General features: G+C 41.7%; 1 protein-coding gene across 1 annotated transcript in view; it reads left to right on the top strand.

Annotated features, from left to right (window-relative positions):
* The window catches only part of LOC144522554 (spondin-1-like), a 279723-nt gene that overhangs the window by 43338 nt on the left and 219854 nt on the right, over positions 1-16531 (top strand). Inside the window, exon 4 of the mRNA XM_078257725.1 lies at positions 15800-15873. Coding sequence (XP_078113851.1) covers positions 15800-15873 — 74 coding nt within the window. The remainder of the gene's footprint in view (positions 1-15799; positions 15874-16531) is intronic.

Genomic DNA, 16531 nt, shown 5'->3' with positions numbered 1-16531 from the left:
ATCATGTGATTCATATGAGAAGTGGCACTTTGTGGACCTCAGCCGTTTTTGTTTTAAAACAGCCTCCACATTAATTTCTCCACAAATTTCTTTGGCCGCCATCTGTGCAGTCACAAAGCCACTTGCCCTGTAGTTCTGGAGACCTCACTCAGTCTTCTTCAAAAGACTCACAGCTAGGTCCAGATGCATATTAGGAGACTGCATGAGTTTGCTGGCATGCTGTATTGCAGATAGCATGTCATACCAAACAACCGAGTAGATGCTGAAGCGGTACGACCCCACCTCCTCAGACAAAGACTGGGCCTCAGCCTTTATAGCAGGGTCTTTGGTGTGGTCTCTCACCTCAATTAAAGCCTCTCTAACGGCAGCTCCCTGGTACCTCATGGGCTCTACGCTCTTGACCTTGCTCTCCCACCTTGTTTCTGCCCACATCTTTAAGGTGATGCTCACATGGTTCTTCAGTATAGCCCATCTTTGGATGGAATCTGAAAATAATGTGTATATCTTTTGCAGGACACCAAAGTAACTTATAGCATCAACAGATCCCTTAGCAGCATCACACACAACTAAATTCCATGTATGCGCCCCACATGGCACAAACAGAGCTTGGGGATTCTTTTCTAAGAGCCTGGCTTGAACTCCCTTATTTTTGCCTTTCATGTTTGCCCCGTTGTCATATGACTATCCTGTGCAGTCTGCAAAAGGAATTTCCAACTCCTCAAGTCTCATCAGGATCATGAATGCCAAGTGCTGGCCTGTCGACTTCTTTGCCTCCAAAAATCCCATAAAACGTTCCCTGATATGGGGCTTCTCCATCAGTGGCACCACTCTAATGAACAACTGTTCTGTGTGGCTTATATCTGTGGTGCAGTCCAGAATTACTGAAAAAAACTTTGCCTGCTTGATGTCATCCACTATAGAAAATATGATTTTGCTGCTCAACAAATCAATCAGCTCATTCTGCACATGATGGCCTAGGAAGCTGTTGTGACTTGCTGTTCCTCTTTTGACACGGTTAAGGTGATCTTTCATAATGGGATCAAACCTGGCCATAAGTTCGACCTCTTTGAGAAAATTCCCATTTGATGGTGTGAATAGTGTTTCTGTGTGTCCCCTTAGAGACAAATTTCGAACTGCCAGTGACTGCACGATAGCGGTGAGACGTGTCAGCACTACTCTCCATCTCACCCTCTCAGCCTCCAGAAGTGCCATCTCCAGGTTATCAATAGTTGTCCCACTTTTTAACCTTACTGACAGTTCCTTTCATGCAATTATGGTGTTCTGGACTGTTTTCATGTGATGTCAGGTAATCGCTCACATGTTTCCAATTTGCCATTCCTGCACTTGTTAAATTAATGTTCCTAAAAAGAGGCAAAAGAGGCTGTTGTTCTTCATTGAATAAATCATCCAACTTCTTGCCATCTTTTCACCACTTACTAATGTCTTCTTAAAATATTGGTGGTGGCAACTTCTCCCATCACTCTCATTCATACGGAAAACAAAGCCAGGTGGCACCTTACTTGGTCCTCTGCAAACCAGCTCAGTCCGAATCTTGTCAGTCACATGTGAGGGCCAGTTAGCAGGGTCGGTTGACAGAGGCTCATCTTCAACAGTGGGGCTCAGTGGGGGTTCAGCTCCAGGCATTTCTATCAGACAGCATATTGCCACATTACTCAAAGCACATAGCAGTGGAACATAACACATAGGCCTACTCAGAAATTATCAGATATATTAAAATTATATTAAATTGCAGTTGTCCAGTTGTCTTGTAGCCTAGGCATACCCCTTCCACACAAACACACACACATGTGCAAAAACCCACCTGAAGGCTCATGCTGGGGAGAAGTAGAGGCAAAGAGGTCTTCATCCTCAATATCAGATATTTGTGGAGACATATGTGTAGCTGAGGACATAGATGGTAGCTCATCCTGAAGGGTCGAGACCATTCCAGAAGAGACCTGTGTAGCTGATGAGGTAGATGGCAGCACCTCATCCTGAGGCACTGAGACTATTCCAGCAGAGTCCTGTGTAGCGGGGGAGGTAGGTGGCTCATCCTGACCAGCGGCAGAGGATGCTCCAAAATATTTTAGAAGTGCCACTGAAATTGCAATTGAATTGCAATTGAAATCAAAAGACTGTAGGATTATTTTATGTTTTATACAGCTAAAACAGCCTGGGGTCAAATTGACCCCAAATAATAATAGGAGGGTTACATAAACATGCCCTTACACGCTAAATGTCTGTCATTACACGCTATATTAATCTAACTTTTATGGAAGAACCATTAGCTCCTTGTTTACTGGCTCAAATTCTATGCACAATTTTAGTTATGACTGTTAAACTATACTTTGTCATGAAATTAAGTTGTAACAAATATCAAATGTTCGTCTTTGAAACTACTTACAGATTTTAAAATTCCGTTGGCTAATTACAGGGCCTAACATTAACCCAAATGATGGAAATAAATAACTGAACTTGTAACAGTTTTGTTTCAAAGCACAATATTATGGTGGAATTAGTGTTTGTTGAGTTAAAACCAAATTATTGTTGTATAAGCAGCTATGCTTATACAACAATAATTTGTTAGCCTTTTTTCTATGATGCCTGCATCATAGAAAAAAGGCTTTGGAATGGCTTGAGATGTCTCTTAACCTCTTAAGCCCGAACCGGTGGCGGTGATGTAACTCAGAGCAAACACCATACATGGGCATGCTAAACACGTAACAACATGTTCATATAGCATATCTGCTTAATGGGACGGAACTTGGCTAAACGCCCATGATAACCATTTTTATCTACACAAAATACAAATCCAACACCAAGCAACTAAATGAGCACATGGGAAAAAACACAAGTATGGTGCACATTTCACACTATGTCACACTAGCGATTTTGTTTTCATACTATCCACACAAACAATATGTCATATGAAAGGGGAAACTCCGCTGATTCCAACGCTATATGTCTTACCACTCTACAACAAAAAACCACCGAGATAGCAGCCAAAGAAGAGCAAAAAAGTAACGTCACGTTATACAACCATAACCATGAATTATGTCTTACCTTTGGTGTTTTGTGATGAAAACTTGTGTTCGAACTTTGTGTCCCTTTGAAACAGTCTACCGGCATTTTCAGTTCCGAGGGAGGTTTCTAACATGAATTAAATAGAGGCATCTATTGGCCTACAGTGTATAAGCCTCATTGTGGTTGACTGGTGTTGTTGACATTGATCCTGAGTCACTCAATTCTATTGGCTCTGACACTCAGGCCAGGGTCTGAGCTACTCCTCAGTGATGGACCTTCTACCATTCCCTCTGATCGGAGGAGGTTACACACTGTTTGTAGACAACTTTACACCAGCTCTGCCCTCTTTCAGCATTTGCTCAGCAAAAGCATTGGTTGTTGTGGGACAGCTTACCCAAAAAAGGCTGTGAGGGTGATTTGCGGTGGCTGAGAGAAGACAAACTTTTGTTTGTAAAGTGGATGGACACCCGTGAAGTGACTATGTGCTCTACAGTACACAAAGCCTTCAGTGTACATACCGTGAAACGGAAAGTAAAAAAGCGCTGGTGTGTGGCAGACTAAGGCTGTACCTGTTCCAGATGCTGTAGCTGACTACAATCGTTACATGGGTGGTGTGGATTTCTCCGATGCGTTGATCGGCTATTACAGTGTTCACCATAAAACAATGAAATGGTACAGGACTTTTTTTTTATCATTTTGTGGACATTGCAGTGGTGAACAGTTTCCTTCTCCACAAGGAGCTGCACAAGAGAGGTAAATACCCCCAACACGACAAAGCCACACAGCAGAAGACTTTCAGGGAGCAGCTTGCTGCAGACATGTTAAAGTTTGCTGAAGGCTCAGCAGCACCACCACCATCATCACCACCACCACCACCACCTACCACCTGCATGCCTATGTACTATGGAGGTGATGCTACCCAGTTTAGGAGATACTGCAGGAAGTTCCAGGATACTGGGAACCCAAGGGTGAAGACGCCTATTTACTGCAGAAAGTACCAGGTCCCTCTGTGCCTTAACTCCAAAAAGAACTGCTTCCAGCAGTGGCACGATGGAAATATGTAGTGTATATAAAAGTAATTGTTTATTACCTGTGTTCTTACCTGTGTTAAAACAAGAACAGCTTCCAGCAGTGGCACGATGGAAATATTTAGTGTATATAAAAGTAATTGTTTATTACCTGTGTTCTTACCTGTGTTAAAAAAAAGAACTTCTTCCAGCAGTGGCAGGATGGAAATGTGTTAGATTTTATGTACAGTACAATTAATTGTTGTTTATTAACTGTGTTCTTACCTGTGTTTTACCAGATAAGTTTTATTGCTTGTTTTATTGTAAATAAATGTGCTCAAGTAAGAGTCAAACTTAATTTCCTTTGTATGGTTTTACTTGAATGGACAAAAATGTAGATTTGATTAAAGATCAAAGCCAGAAACATTATATTTAGATGGAATAAATACCTACAGGGACATATAAGTGAAATGTAATGTGTTTTAAAGTTTGGTACCTGAGAAGAGTCAAATGGCACAGATGGTATCCAAATGTCCGCCTAAACATGCTTCTGCTAAAACCCCTCTAACTTTGCTCTGCTTCACTTTATAAGCCTAAATCTTTTCACAGGTAATGTTTAGATGTTGTGCTATGGGTTTCTAGAGGTTTTGCAACTGCATTATTCCAGTGGCATATTCTCTCTAACAATTGATAAGTTTTGTTAGGCGGAAATTAAATCTTTAATTTATGCTGTGCTTTACTCTGACCCAGTAACATATATATATATTGATGCTTACACCTCTACATGAAGCCCACAAGTGTTACCTTTATTATGATACCAAGATCATTAAAATAGACCTTGTAATTGCAGAGATATACTCCATTCCTTTTGGATATATCATTTTTGAGTAGGGGCGTGATCCAAAGGCCTAGGGCTTAAGAGGTTAAGGTTCGTGGTGTTTTTTCCTGTGATTTTGTAGCTGCATTTCTCCCCATCTTTTTCCACAACACATTCCGTTTTCTTTTCCACTTCTATGTAATGGTCCCTTTCTCTGTGTCAGACTTAATTTAGTTTGTTTTCATTTACGCTCGTCTCAGTCGCTCACTCACTGCTGCATCTTCTAAATGAAATAATGCCGTGACAGGGCTTGAGGAAGTAACGCCGCCTGTGTCCCGCAGTGCAACCCGATTGTGACCTGATGCAGCCCCTGAAGTGAGACACAGGGAACAGAAATAATGCAAAATAATAATAATAATGCGACTAAACGAGACAAAATAACATTATAACATTTTGTCTTGTCTCGTTTTGGTCAACAAAAATGAAGAGACATTTTAGCATAGTTTTTATTTTGTAAACCACATTTAGTCTCGTTTTTATTCGTCAACAATATTGAAATTATACATTTAATTATAGTTATCGTCAGATGACCAGCATTTACGTTGCGTCTCGTTTTCGTCACGTGCTAAAGCTTCATTGACGACGATATTTAGTCATAATTTTCGTTGACAAAAGCAACACTAGTGCTGATGTTTACTATTTTCATTTAAAGTAAACATTTAAATCCAGGACTTGTACTGTGCGGTATCAGTAGTTTTAATGAAGCACAGTGTAAGTTCATTCAGGAAGACTTCTATGCTTTCATTCTCCTCTCTCTCTTTCCTAATCATCTGATTCTGGGCGTTCACTCTTCAGTTAAACCAACCAGAATTTGACATGATTTCCATGTGCCAATTACATCATTGCATCCCTGCTTTAAAATCTGTTCTCCTTTCTGCCACTGTCAGTTGTCATTTCAGGCAAATCCATATGGCAAAAGTTTTTCTCGTCCTTTTATCATTCTGTTGCTTGCTACAACCATGTCTGATTCCGATTTTGATACTCTTTTGGCGGATCAGGTTCCAGGCAGTGATATCCTGCAGGAGATAGTTTCTATCTCTCCGGACGGCTGGCACAGGAGCACTCGCCTTGCTATGCGTCCCTCCTGTCGCAACTTCAGAATTGAGGCATCATTCCAGCGCCAGGCTTCCCCCCTTCTGAGCTCCGCGAGCTGGCCAACCAAGCCGGCATCTGCATCTCGCCTACACAAATTTAGGTTGTAATAAGCTGCTTGTACAAAAGATCTATGGCGTAGTTTTTTGGAGGACAGTCTGTTTTGTATAGTAACTTGAAGTGGGTTTCCTACACTTCTGTGCTGTTTATAATTGCAGTCAGCGAGTGTCACGGAGTGAAAATATTATTGTATGTTACACTGCTGTATTGTTGCCCCTCTCTGGGGAGCTCCCTATAATTTCAAAGAGCATGCTAAAGATTCAGCAGTGCCGCCAATGCCTCCAGGGTACACAGAGAAGTCCGTAGACATGTTGCTGAGATGTGAAATATATATAATGCAAGAGGCAAGAGTAAAGTGCTATCGTGGCCGGGTTAGCTCAGTTGGTAGAGCGGGCACACATATGAAGAGGTTTATTCCTCGACGCAGAAGTCCAGGGTTTGAGTCCGACCTGTGACGGTTTCCTGCATATCTCCCTTTCATACCTCAGCTGTCCTATCCATTAAAGGCACAGAAATGCCCCCCAAAAAATTAAGAGTAAAGTAACATCTTTACATTTCGCTGCCAAGCATTTACAGCATATCAGTATAAGTGTCAGAGGCATATCGCCACAGCACCTCCATGGGCGTGATATTTGACTAAACAGTCAGAAAGAGAAAACATCTCCAAAAAGAAGCTACACTGGATTTGCTTACCCAATGTAAGAGTCAGGATCTAAAAGGAAAACAGCCTGATGCTGAATCCCACAATCAGAGGGGAATTGGCAAAGGAAAGAGCAGTGATCAAATCTCCCCTGTTTAAGGTGATGTCAGGTGGAAAAAGCTCCAGACTAGATGCTGAACTCTGTGATAAAGTAAAATAATTGGCTAAGCTGTCTTTCCTGATTGATAATTTGTTAAAGTTAAACACTTGTTTGTTTGTCTCTAAATGAATACTGCAGCTCTTCAAGGCCCAAGTAAAGTTCCTGTCTTGCGTCTCAACAAAACAAGAGCTGGGGTAGTAAGGGGGAAAGAAGCAGTCGGAATAACTCATACACTAGAGAGACGATACGAGAGGATGGCAAACCCCTCTAAAACAAATCAATGTCAAGTATAGGGAGACGCAGCCCACGTAGGTGATGACGATGGGACGTATGTATGTCACGTAAAGGTCTTTGGTGCGGGGGCATTATTGCAATGTAAAACTAAAACTAACCAGATCAAATGTATGTATGTATGTCAAAACATGGACATGGTTCATACTTTCAGGTGTGAAAAGGCCCTTAGTGCCTTTCAGCTCATTTTTTGGTTTTATTCCCCACAACTTTACTGTTTGTTTGTTTTAGAAAGACAACATTTTATAAAACGAGCATTTAGCCGTTAAAGGTGCTTTTCTCAGGAGTTGGTATAGACTGTAATTAATGCTCTATGTCTGCTGGATATGTAAACGAGCAATTGCTTTCTGACACATTGATAAGGTGATAATATGTCAATGTTTTGTTTGCAACATGCTCCAAGTGGCCACAATAAAAAAGTCAATAATTGCAGCTTTAAAAAACAAACTGTCAGACACTATGTTAATGACTGCCCAGAGTAGATGTTAAAATCTGCACAATGTGACCACTTTTTTTATTAATCAAATGCTAAAAAATGCAGGACTACTTGGAAGTAGTTAGCAGAAGTGGAAATGAATGCCTAGTTTAAAACCTTTGGGTAGGTTTGGGCATCTGAAGCAGGCATTTGGAAATTTTATTGTTTTGGTTATAGTTAATTAAAAATGATAACCAAAGTGAAAAACGATGTAATATTACACTGCTGACTTTCAAGGTTAATGTGAAGTTGACACTTTCTTACGACTCTAGCTCCATTGCTAGAAATATTAAGTAATCTACGACCTCTTTAGGACCAGAAGTAAATGCAGCAATGTTGTTAGAACTTGTTTCCTCCTACCAGACATGTATAAAGTACTAGAGACCCAGATTTGAGTAAAAGTACAAGTGCTCTCAAAAAAGTGACTTGAGTAGAAGTTGAAGTGCTCTTTAAGCACCACACTTAAGTGGAAGTACTAAAGTATTTAACATTTTTTGCACTTAAGTATTGCAAGTAGTTTATTTTAAAATGTACTACTCAAGTACTGAAAGTAAAAAGTACAAGTATTATGTTATATAAACTTAGTATAGTTTGGTAGATTATTTCTCTGTGGTAACAATGCTTTTTGGCAATAAATCTTATACCGTTGGAAAGCCTGTTTAGTTCCCTTTCAAATTGTGCCACATTTGTATGAACATGCATATGTGGGATGAGCAGCAGCGCTGAGTATGTGGAGTTGCGCCCATGAAAGATTTGCCAAATCTTCTCTGCCAATGCCAAACAACTTATTCTGCCATTGACTCGTTTGGTGGATTGGATGATTGAAGTTTGGAGAAACAAGACATATGGGCAATTTAACAATGTATTCATTTCACAAACAGGAGCATCAGTAGCGTGTGGAAGAACCATACACAGCCACAACAGCCTGGCACCTCCTCCTCATGCTGGTCACCAGCCTGGTCACACACTGCTGTGGGATGGCATCCCATTCTTCAACCAGCATTTGTCGCAAGTCAGCCAACGTGGTTGTGTTGGTCACTCTGGCACGAACAGCACGCCCAAGCTGATCCTACAAGTGTTCAATGGGGTCGAGGTCAGGACTGCTGGCAGGCCATTCCATCATCTGCACTCCCACATTCAGGAGGTAGTCTCTGATAATCCCCGCCCTGTGGGGGCGAGCATTGTCATCTTGGAGGATAGAGTTCGCAGACTGTGGAGATATAGGATTGCCACTGGTTGCAGAATCTCATCTCTATATCTCTCTGCATTGACATTTCCTCCAATGATGACAAGCCTTGTTTTTCCAGTGAGGGAGATGCCGCCCCACACCATCACACTGCCTCCACCAAAAGGTGTTACTCTATCAGTGCAGCAATCAGAATAGCATTCTCCGAGTCTTCTCCACACTTTGACCCTACGATCCAACTGCCATAGGCAGAATCATCAATCCACCAAACACCAAAGCGAGTCAATGGCAGAATAAGCTGTTTGGCATTGGCAGAGAAGATTTGGCAAATTTTTTCATGGGCGCAACCCACATACTCAGCGCTGCTGCTCATCCCAGAAATGTACGTTCCTTACAAATGGGGTACCATTTGTGCTAAGATGAGTTATTAAAGAAAGCAGTCAAAAGTTTGAATATGATATTGTTTATATTATTTCAAATGTTTAGCCTAAAGTAGGCCTGCACGATATTGGAAAAAAACTTACATTGCGATTTTTTTCCCTCCCTGCGATATATATTGCGATATGAAAAAAACACGACTGATAAAAAAATAATAAACCCATTCTACTACTGGGATGATTTTGTAGTGGAGTGCATCTACATAGAAAATACAATTTAAAAAAAGGAATTTTTCTAATGTGAACCATTCTTTGATGAACTTTAATGCTTTACAAACACCAAAGCAAGTAAGCGCTGTGACTACTCTTCTGACGTGATTTTTGGACAGAGGGACATTAATTCAATTTCAATTCAATTTTATTTATAGTATCAATTCATAACAAGAGTTATCTCAAGACACTTTACAGATAGAGTAGGTCTAGACCACACTCTACTAAACTATAATTTACAAAGACCCAATAATTCCAGTAATTCCCCAAGAGCAAGCATTCAGTGGCGAGGAAAAACCCTTTTAGGAAGAAACCTCGGACAGACCCAGGCTCTTGGTAGGCGGTGTCTGATGGTGCCGGTAGGGGGTGTGATGAACAGTGGCTAATAGTCACAATAAAGATAATGGATCAGTGACTAGAAATAGTAGCTGTAGTAGTTCGTGGCACAGCAGGGCACTGCAGGGCGTCACGGGATGTAGCAGGGACGCAGCAGGGACGTAGCAGGGTGTAGCAGGGCATTGCAGAGCATATCAGGTGTAACAGGGCATAGCAGGGCTCGCAGCAGGACCTCGGCGACAGGCTGCAACCATGATTTAGGGGGCCACCCTAATCCAAGGAATCATGCTGGGCGTAAAAAGAAAAACATATGGACTCCGGGGAATAAGCTCCCCAGAGCTAGGTTAGTAACAAGCATTTCTGGAACATGAATGCACACAGATGGAAAGAGAGAGAGAGAGAAGCTCAGTGTGTCAAAGGGAGTCCCCCAGCAGTCTAAAACTATAGCAGCATAATTAAGTGAGACAGGTTAAAGCGTAACTCTCGCCAAATGCAACCAAGGGTCTTTTTGTGGATGTACCCGTCAAACTTTCGTTTAAAAGCATATTTAGGGACGGAACGCCACTTTTAAGATGTACTGTATTTTTCGTTTTTTCGGTCAAATGGCCTTTTGAATGGGAGTAATAGGGGCACTTTTATGCTAGCCTCAAAATAGCTGTTTTTAAAACACTAAGAAGGCTTGACACAACATGAAACTTTGCTCAAAGTATCGCCGGGGGCTCTACACCTTAACGAAAGCATTGAGAACATTGTTTGTGTACCCAGAGTTTACTAAAAAGAAAGGTTTTGAACAACTCACCGTAGCTCTGTTGTTTCCGGCGCTACCACCTCGGCAGTCAAAACGCAGTCGATATCAAAACAAGTAGCCACAGATTTAGTATATCCCTTGTGCACCGGTGTAGTGCACAAGGGATATGTAGTGGTGTAGAGCCCCTGTAGAGCTTTAACCTGGCTGTTAGCAGCTTTCTGTGGTGAAAAATGGTCGGGAGATGTTGTGTTAACGTTGCATTAATCAGGTGATTTAGTTTGTCTTTGCAGCAAACATAAAACACTACTACTACTACTACTAGCTACTACTTTACTACTTGTCTACTGTAGCTTCACTACCCTGCCACGGTACTTTTCTACACACGGAGAGCCTCACTTCCCATAACAAACCCGTCGGACTAACGTTACGTCACATGACCACCTGTCTTAAAGGGGAAGGCTTGGCCAGTAACAATCGTGTAAAAGGAGAATGGTGAACGTTTACTTTTCTATCAAGCAGCAAAAAAGTTTAAGCATCAACATCGCAACATCCTGCGATGTGACTATCGCGCATGCGCACATGGCGATGTAGACAATGTAACAAAATATCGTGCAGCCCTAGTAACGAGTAACGATGCAGCACATAAAAAATGTATCGGAGTAAAAGTAATAAACTCATCGAAAATATGTACTGAAGTAAAAGTGGAAGTAGGAGAAAAAAATAATACTCCAGTAGAGTAGAGATACAGCCTTTTAGTACTTAAGTACAGTAGTGAAGTAGTTCTACTTCGTTACTATACATCTCTGCCTCCTACACATGTATCTTACTGTCTGCCTTCTCCGAGGTGCAGTGCCCTGTAATTGACACATTTTCAAAATAGAGCAGAGTAAACTCTCAAACTGATGCACAGATTGAACAGATAAGTCTAGTGAAAAGGGAATATCTTAAATAAAGACAGGCAGTAGGTGTAACTGTAGGTGTGAATCATTTTCACTGAAGGCTCACTGTGAAAAGATGTAAAAACATTTTTCCAAATGACCAGATTTATTGTTTAAGATATTGATTTACTTTATGATAAACCAATTGGCCATTAGTCTCATTGACACTATTACAGCATTTACTTAAAAGCTATTAAGGACAGCTCAATAATTGTCTGTATGTTTCCCTTTTCTTTTTTAATTTCATGCCCAAGCAGTCAACCAATGTTGCATGGTATATTCAGTCTCAGCACATATGCAGAGGTTTACTCCTTGACGCAGAAGGTCCAGGGTTCGAATCTGACCTGTGACAGTTTTCCTGCATGGCTTCCCCCCTCTCTCTCTCCCCTTTCATATCTCAGCTTTCCTATCCAATAAAGGCAGAAATGCCCAAAACTTTAAAAACTGGTTAAAACGTAGTTTTTTACCACTTTTTTACATTATGTTAATGACATCCAAACAGCCCTTTGAAGCTGCTGCATTCAGCCCAATGTTTGGTGGTCCGGGTTGGGTTAATTTCTTACACCTTGTGTACATATAATCTACGGGATTAATTATGCATCACACGTGAGTTTGCCCACCCGACATTGCGCTTCTTCGTGTGGAGATGGATCCATGCATCTCGCCTCCTGTGCGTCATGGATCACTGTGAGCCTCAGCAACTGAAAAGACTCACCCGAACAACATTTTACCATGTTAATTTTGTTGCATAGTGAGTACAATATTTATTAAAGCTGCAAGCAGCATTGGACAGGTCCTCACGCCTCTGCGCGCATTGGTGTTACTGGCGGATGCTGCTCCTTGCGGCCACGGCCACACCTTATGACGAAAAGTTTTTCTTTTAACAACTTTTCATCTTTAACGTCTTAAGATGTCACAGACCAAATTTGAAGTTGATTGGATGAAATCTCTAGGAGGAGTTCGTGAAAGTACGACATGTGGAAATGGTCAAAATCACACTAATTTCGAACTTTCTCCTGTTGGCTCCAATGATGTTTTCTGTGCGTCTTGACATGATACATATGTGTACCAAGTTTCGTGAGTCTACGTTAAATGTACTGCAGGGGCTACATTTTTTTAATTTTGTAGGGGGCGCTAGCGAGCCATTTTTGCGTGCCTGTTCCTGAAACCCTTAAAATACGTGAATTTTCACCAGACTTGATGCGACCGCATCAAGTCCGAGTTTTTGAATATGTTAAGCCTCTCAAAAAGGCAATTCATTTGCCGGGAAAATAATAATAATTAAAGCTGCAAGCAGCGATGGACGGGCCCTCGCGCCTCTGAGCGTCGGGGTTACTGGCGAACGCCGCTCGACCTTGCATTTGCGCGGCACTCAGACGCTGCAAATCGTCACCAATGAAAAGGTACTCCCTGCTGAGTTCAACGATACCTCACACAAGACTCTACATCATACAGTTCATTAGCTGTGAAAAGGGGCGTGGCTAAATTATAGGGGGCGGGTCAAACCATCACCAATTAAAAAGGAACTCTTCTGAGTTCAATGCTACCTCAGACAAGACTCAACCTTAGATGGGTCAGCATTTATGAAAGGGGGCGTGGCTTACACATAGAGGGCGGGCCAAAGGGGGGCCAATGAGTTCAATGATACCTCACACAAGGGTCTACATCAAACGGGTCATTGGTTATGAAAGGGGGCGTGGCTAAAGCTTAGGGGGCGGGTCAAACCATCACCAATGAAGAAGGAACTCTGCTGAGTTCAATGACACCTCACACAAGACTCTACCTTAAACGGTTCAAATGTTATGAAAGGGGGCGTGGCCTGAGTAAGTTGGCGTGGTTAAATTATAGGGGGCGGCTCAGTATCACATGTCAACCACACATTATAAGTTTCATGTAAATCGGATGATGTTTGTCATATAAGGCGCATTTCCCGTTGCCAGCGGGGGGCGCTATGACCAAAAGTAAATATTGGTCTGTAGATGTCCTCAGGCTTGGACCCTTGTTGATTCTGTTTAATTTCAAGCAGATATGACAATGTACAGCTACTTTCTCGTTCACCGCTAAACACTCAAAATGGCCGCAACGCCATGCCCACACCGTTTGACGAAAAGTTTTTCTTTTAATAACTTTTCATCTTTAAGGTGTTGAGATGGTACAGACCATTTTCAAGTCCATCGGATGAAATCTCTAGGAGGAGTTTGTTAAAGTATAGCACTTTGACTTTTAGGCCTACTTCCTGTTGCCACTAGGGGGCGCTATGACTTTGAGTCAATTTTGTCCGGTAAATGTCCTCAGAGTTAGAGTCTTATGAATCATGAAAGGTTTCGAGCCAACTTTTCATCTTTAACGTCTTAAGATGGCACAGACCAAATTTGAAGTTGATCGGATTAAATCTCTAGGACGAGTTCGTTAAAGTATGACACGTGGCCAAAATCGCACTAATTTGGAACTTTCAATTCAAAACAGACTTCCTGTTGGGTTTAGGGTATGGCTCCAATGACGCTGCGTCTTGACATGATACATATGTGTACCACGTTTCGTGTGTCTACGTTAAACGCACTGCAGGGGATACAATTTTTTAACTTTGTAGGGTTTGCTAGCGAGCCGTTTTTGTGCGCCTATTCCCGAAACCCTTAAAATACGTACATTTTCACCAGACTTGATGCGACCACCAATTTTGGTGAGTTTTTGAGTATGGTAAGCCCCTCAAAAAGGCAATTCATCCCGGGAAAAAGAATAATAATTCCTTCAGTTCCAATAGGGCCTTCGCCGCTGTCGGCGCTCGGGCCCTAATAATTCTAGAGTTTTCCTCTAGCTCACCCAGTAAGAGCGTGCGCCCCATGTTGGCTGAGTCCTGCAGCGGCGCGTGTTTGAATCCGGCCTGCCGCCCTGTGCTGCGTGTCATCCCCCATCTCTCTCCCCCTTTCGTGTCTATCCACTGTCACTCTATAATAAAGGGAAACGTTTTCGTATATACTGAGGCCGTCAAAAATGTGCCCAAGTGCTAAAACCAATTAGGGGGTGCTATAGAGCAACCATACCACTCTCAAGCCTAAATGTGAACTCAGATCAAAGAATTTTCTATTTTGCACATGGCTGCACAACTTCGAGAGTTTTCGTGCATCCTAAAGTCCTTTCGTGCTCGGGCCCTAGTAATAATAATAATAATCCTTACAAAAACAATAGGTGCCTCACACTTTCAATAGGGCCTTCGCCACTGTCGGCGCTCGGGCCCTAAATATGTATAATAAACCGGGTTGCGCACAGTACAGCTTTACGGAGGGTGACTGAATTTATTTCCTAAGTGGATTCTTGATTAATTTGACAACCTTGTGTTTACCAGAACAGTTAATAATGGCTGCACAAGAACAGGCGCTAAGCACATGATAGATAAAGACCAGGGTTTACCATACCAGATAGGACCCCAGGTACAGGTTGTGTAAAGACGCCCCTGAGACAGTTAAGCACATAACAGCAGGGTGTAAGATGCAGGCAGATACGGAACCAAGTGGCTGGCATAGTATACAGGAACATCTGTGCTGTGTATGGGCTGGAAGTCCCAAGGTCCAAGTGAGAGGCACCTCTATAGGTGGATGAGAATTACATAGCTGAGATCCTGTGAGACTTTCAGACCAAGACTGATAAAATGGTGATGGCTAACCACCGGACATCGTGGTGGTCGACAAACAGCCGAAGAAGGCAGTTGTGATAGATGCAGCAATCCCAAGCAATAGCAACATAGGGTTAGAAGAAACACAAGAAGCTTGAAAAATACCAAGGGCTTAGAGAGGATGTTGAAGATTTTGAAAGTGAAGGCAACAGTGGTTCTAGTGGTAATCGGACACTTAGGGCAGTAACCCCCAAACTGGGACAGTGGCTCCAACAAATTCATTTGTCAAAACCAAGAACTGTACTAACAGTTTTACATCATGAAGTTATCTCAGAACGTAAATATAAAGACAAATATTTTTTACTATTGTGTGTCAGAGTAATTACAAACAATGAGGAGATTTAAAAGCAACAAATTGCACCTACCTTACAAGAGAAGGTTGCGGGTGTTCTTCCAAAATAAAGCAGAAAACTTTAAAAGACAAGAAATACATATATTTATTACTATCAAACATTGGGGAACCCAATACCAATATCCTTACCCAAGGATTACATGGATCAGATATTGAAAAAAACACTATGTTATTATCCATCTAATGCACTTTTTGCATTCTATTTGCAACTTTTACTATCCAACTTTCTCTCCTCTTTCTCTCATATTTTTTTCAATACTTTCCCTTCCTAACTATCTATCTCTCTGTCTCTCCAGGGCCAGTATTGTCCAGAAGAGAATCATTTATTTCCAGGATGAAGGCTCTCTCACTATTCGACTGTGTGAGAAAGGTAATGACAGCTGCCCATCATCTCTTCCCCTCTCTTGTTGGCTGCTTATCTTTTCAACCTTGACTACCCATCATGGTGCCATTATCCCTTGTTCTATTGTTTTTTTTTCTGTCTTTTTGGAGCGGAACAGCTTCCAGTCTTACTGTGTTTAAAAATGTATGAGGCCAACAGAGGCAGTGGGGGAAACTGTGAGGACATTGAATCATGGATATCCAGGGAGTCTGTGTGTAATTTATATATTTATTTGTATTTCAACACAGAGCAGCATCACAGCATTTATCATCCTGTGATTTTACTACAGGGGAAAGTGCCATGCCAGATTTGGAAATCTGTCTTCTCCCCATATAAACACTTAACTTCTGTGAGACAGTGAGGCGACAGGACTCTTTTAGCTCTGATGCACACTTTATTGTACAATAAAAATCAGAGCAAACAAAAAAAACAAATGGTTTATGAAACCTTTCATAACATCGCCCTCACCTCACCAAAATCTTATTTTTTCAGGCTAGTATACTAGGTTATCAAGCCACCCTGTTTCAATTTGCTGACATAAGTTAGGCCCTTTCTGCGTTTCACTTATCATGCTATAACTTAGATGTCAAGTGAGGTTTTCATCAAATTTTGAATAATTTGGTGACTCATAAATATTTTATAATTC

This window comes from Sander vitreus, chromosome 8, assembly GCF_031162955.1.
Source record: "Sander vitreus isolate 19-12246 chromosome 8, sanVit1, whole genome shotgun sequence".
NCBI lineage: Eukaryota > Metazoa > Chordata > Actinopteri > Perciformes > Percidae > Sander > Sander vitreus.
The sequence above is the reverse complement of the archived record's forward strand: the minus strand, read 5'-3'. Positions and strand labels throughout refer to the sequence as shown.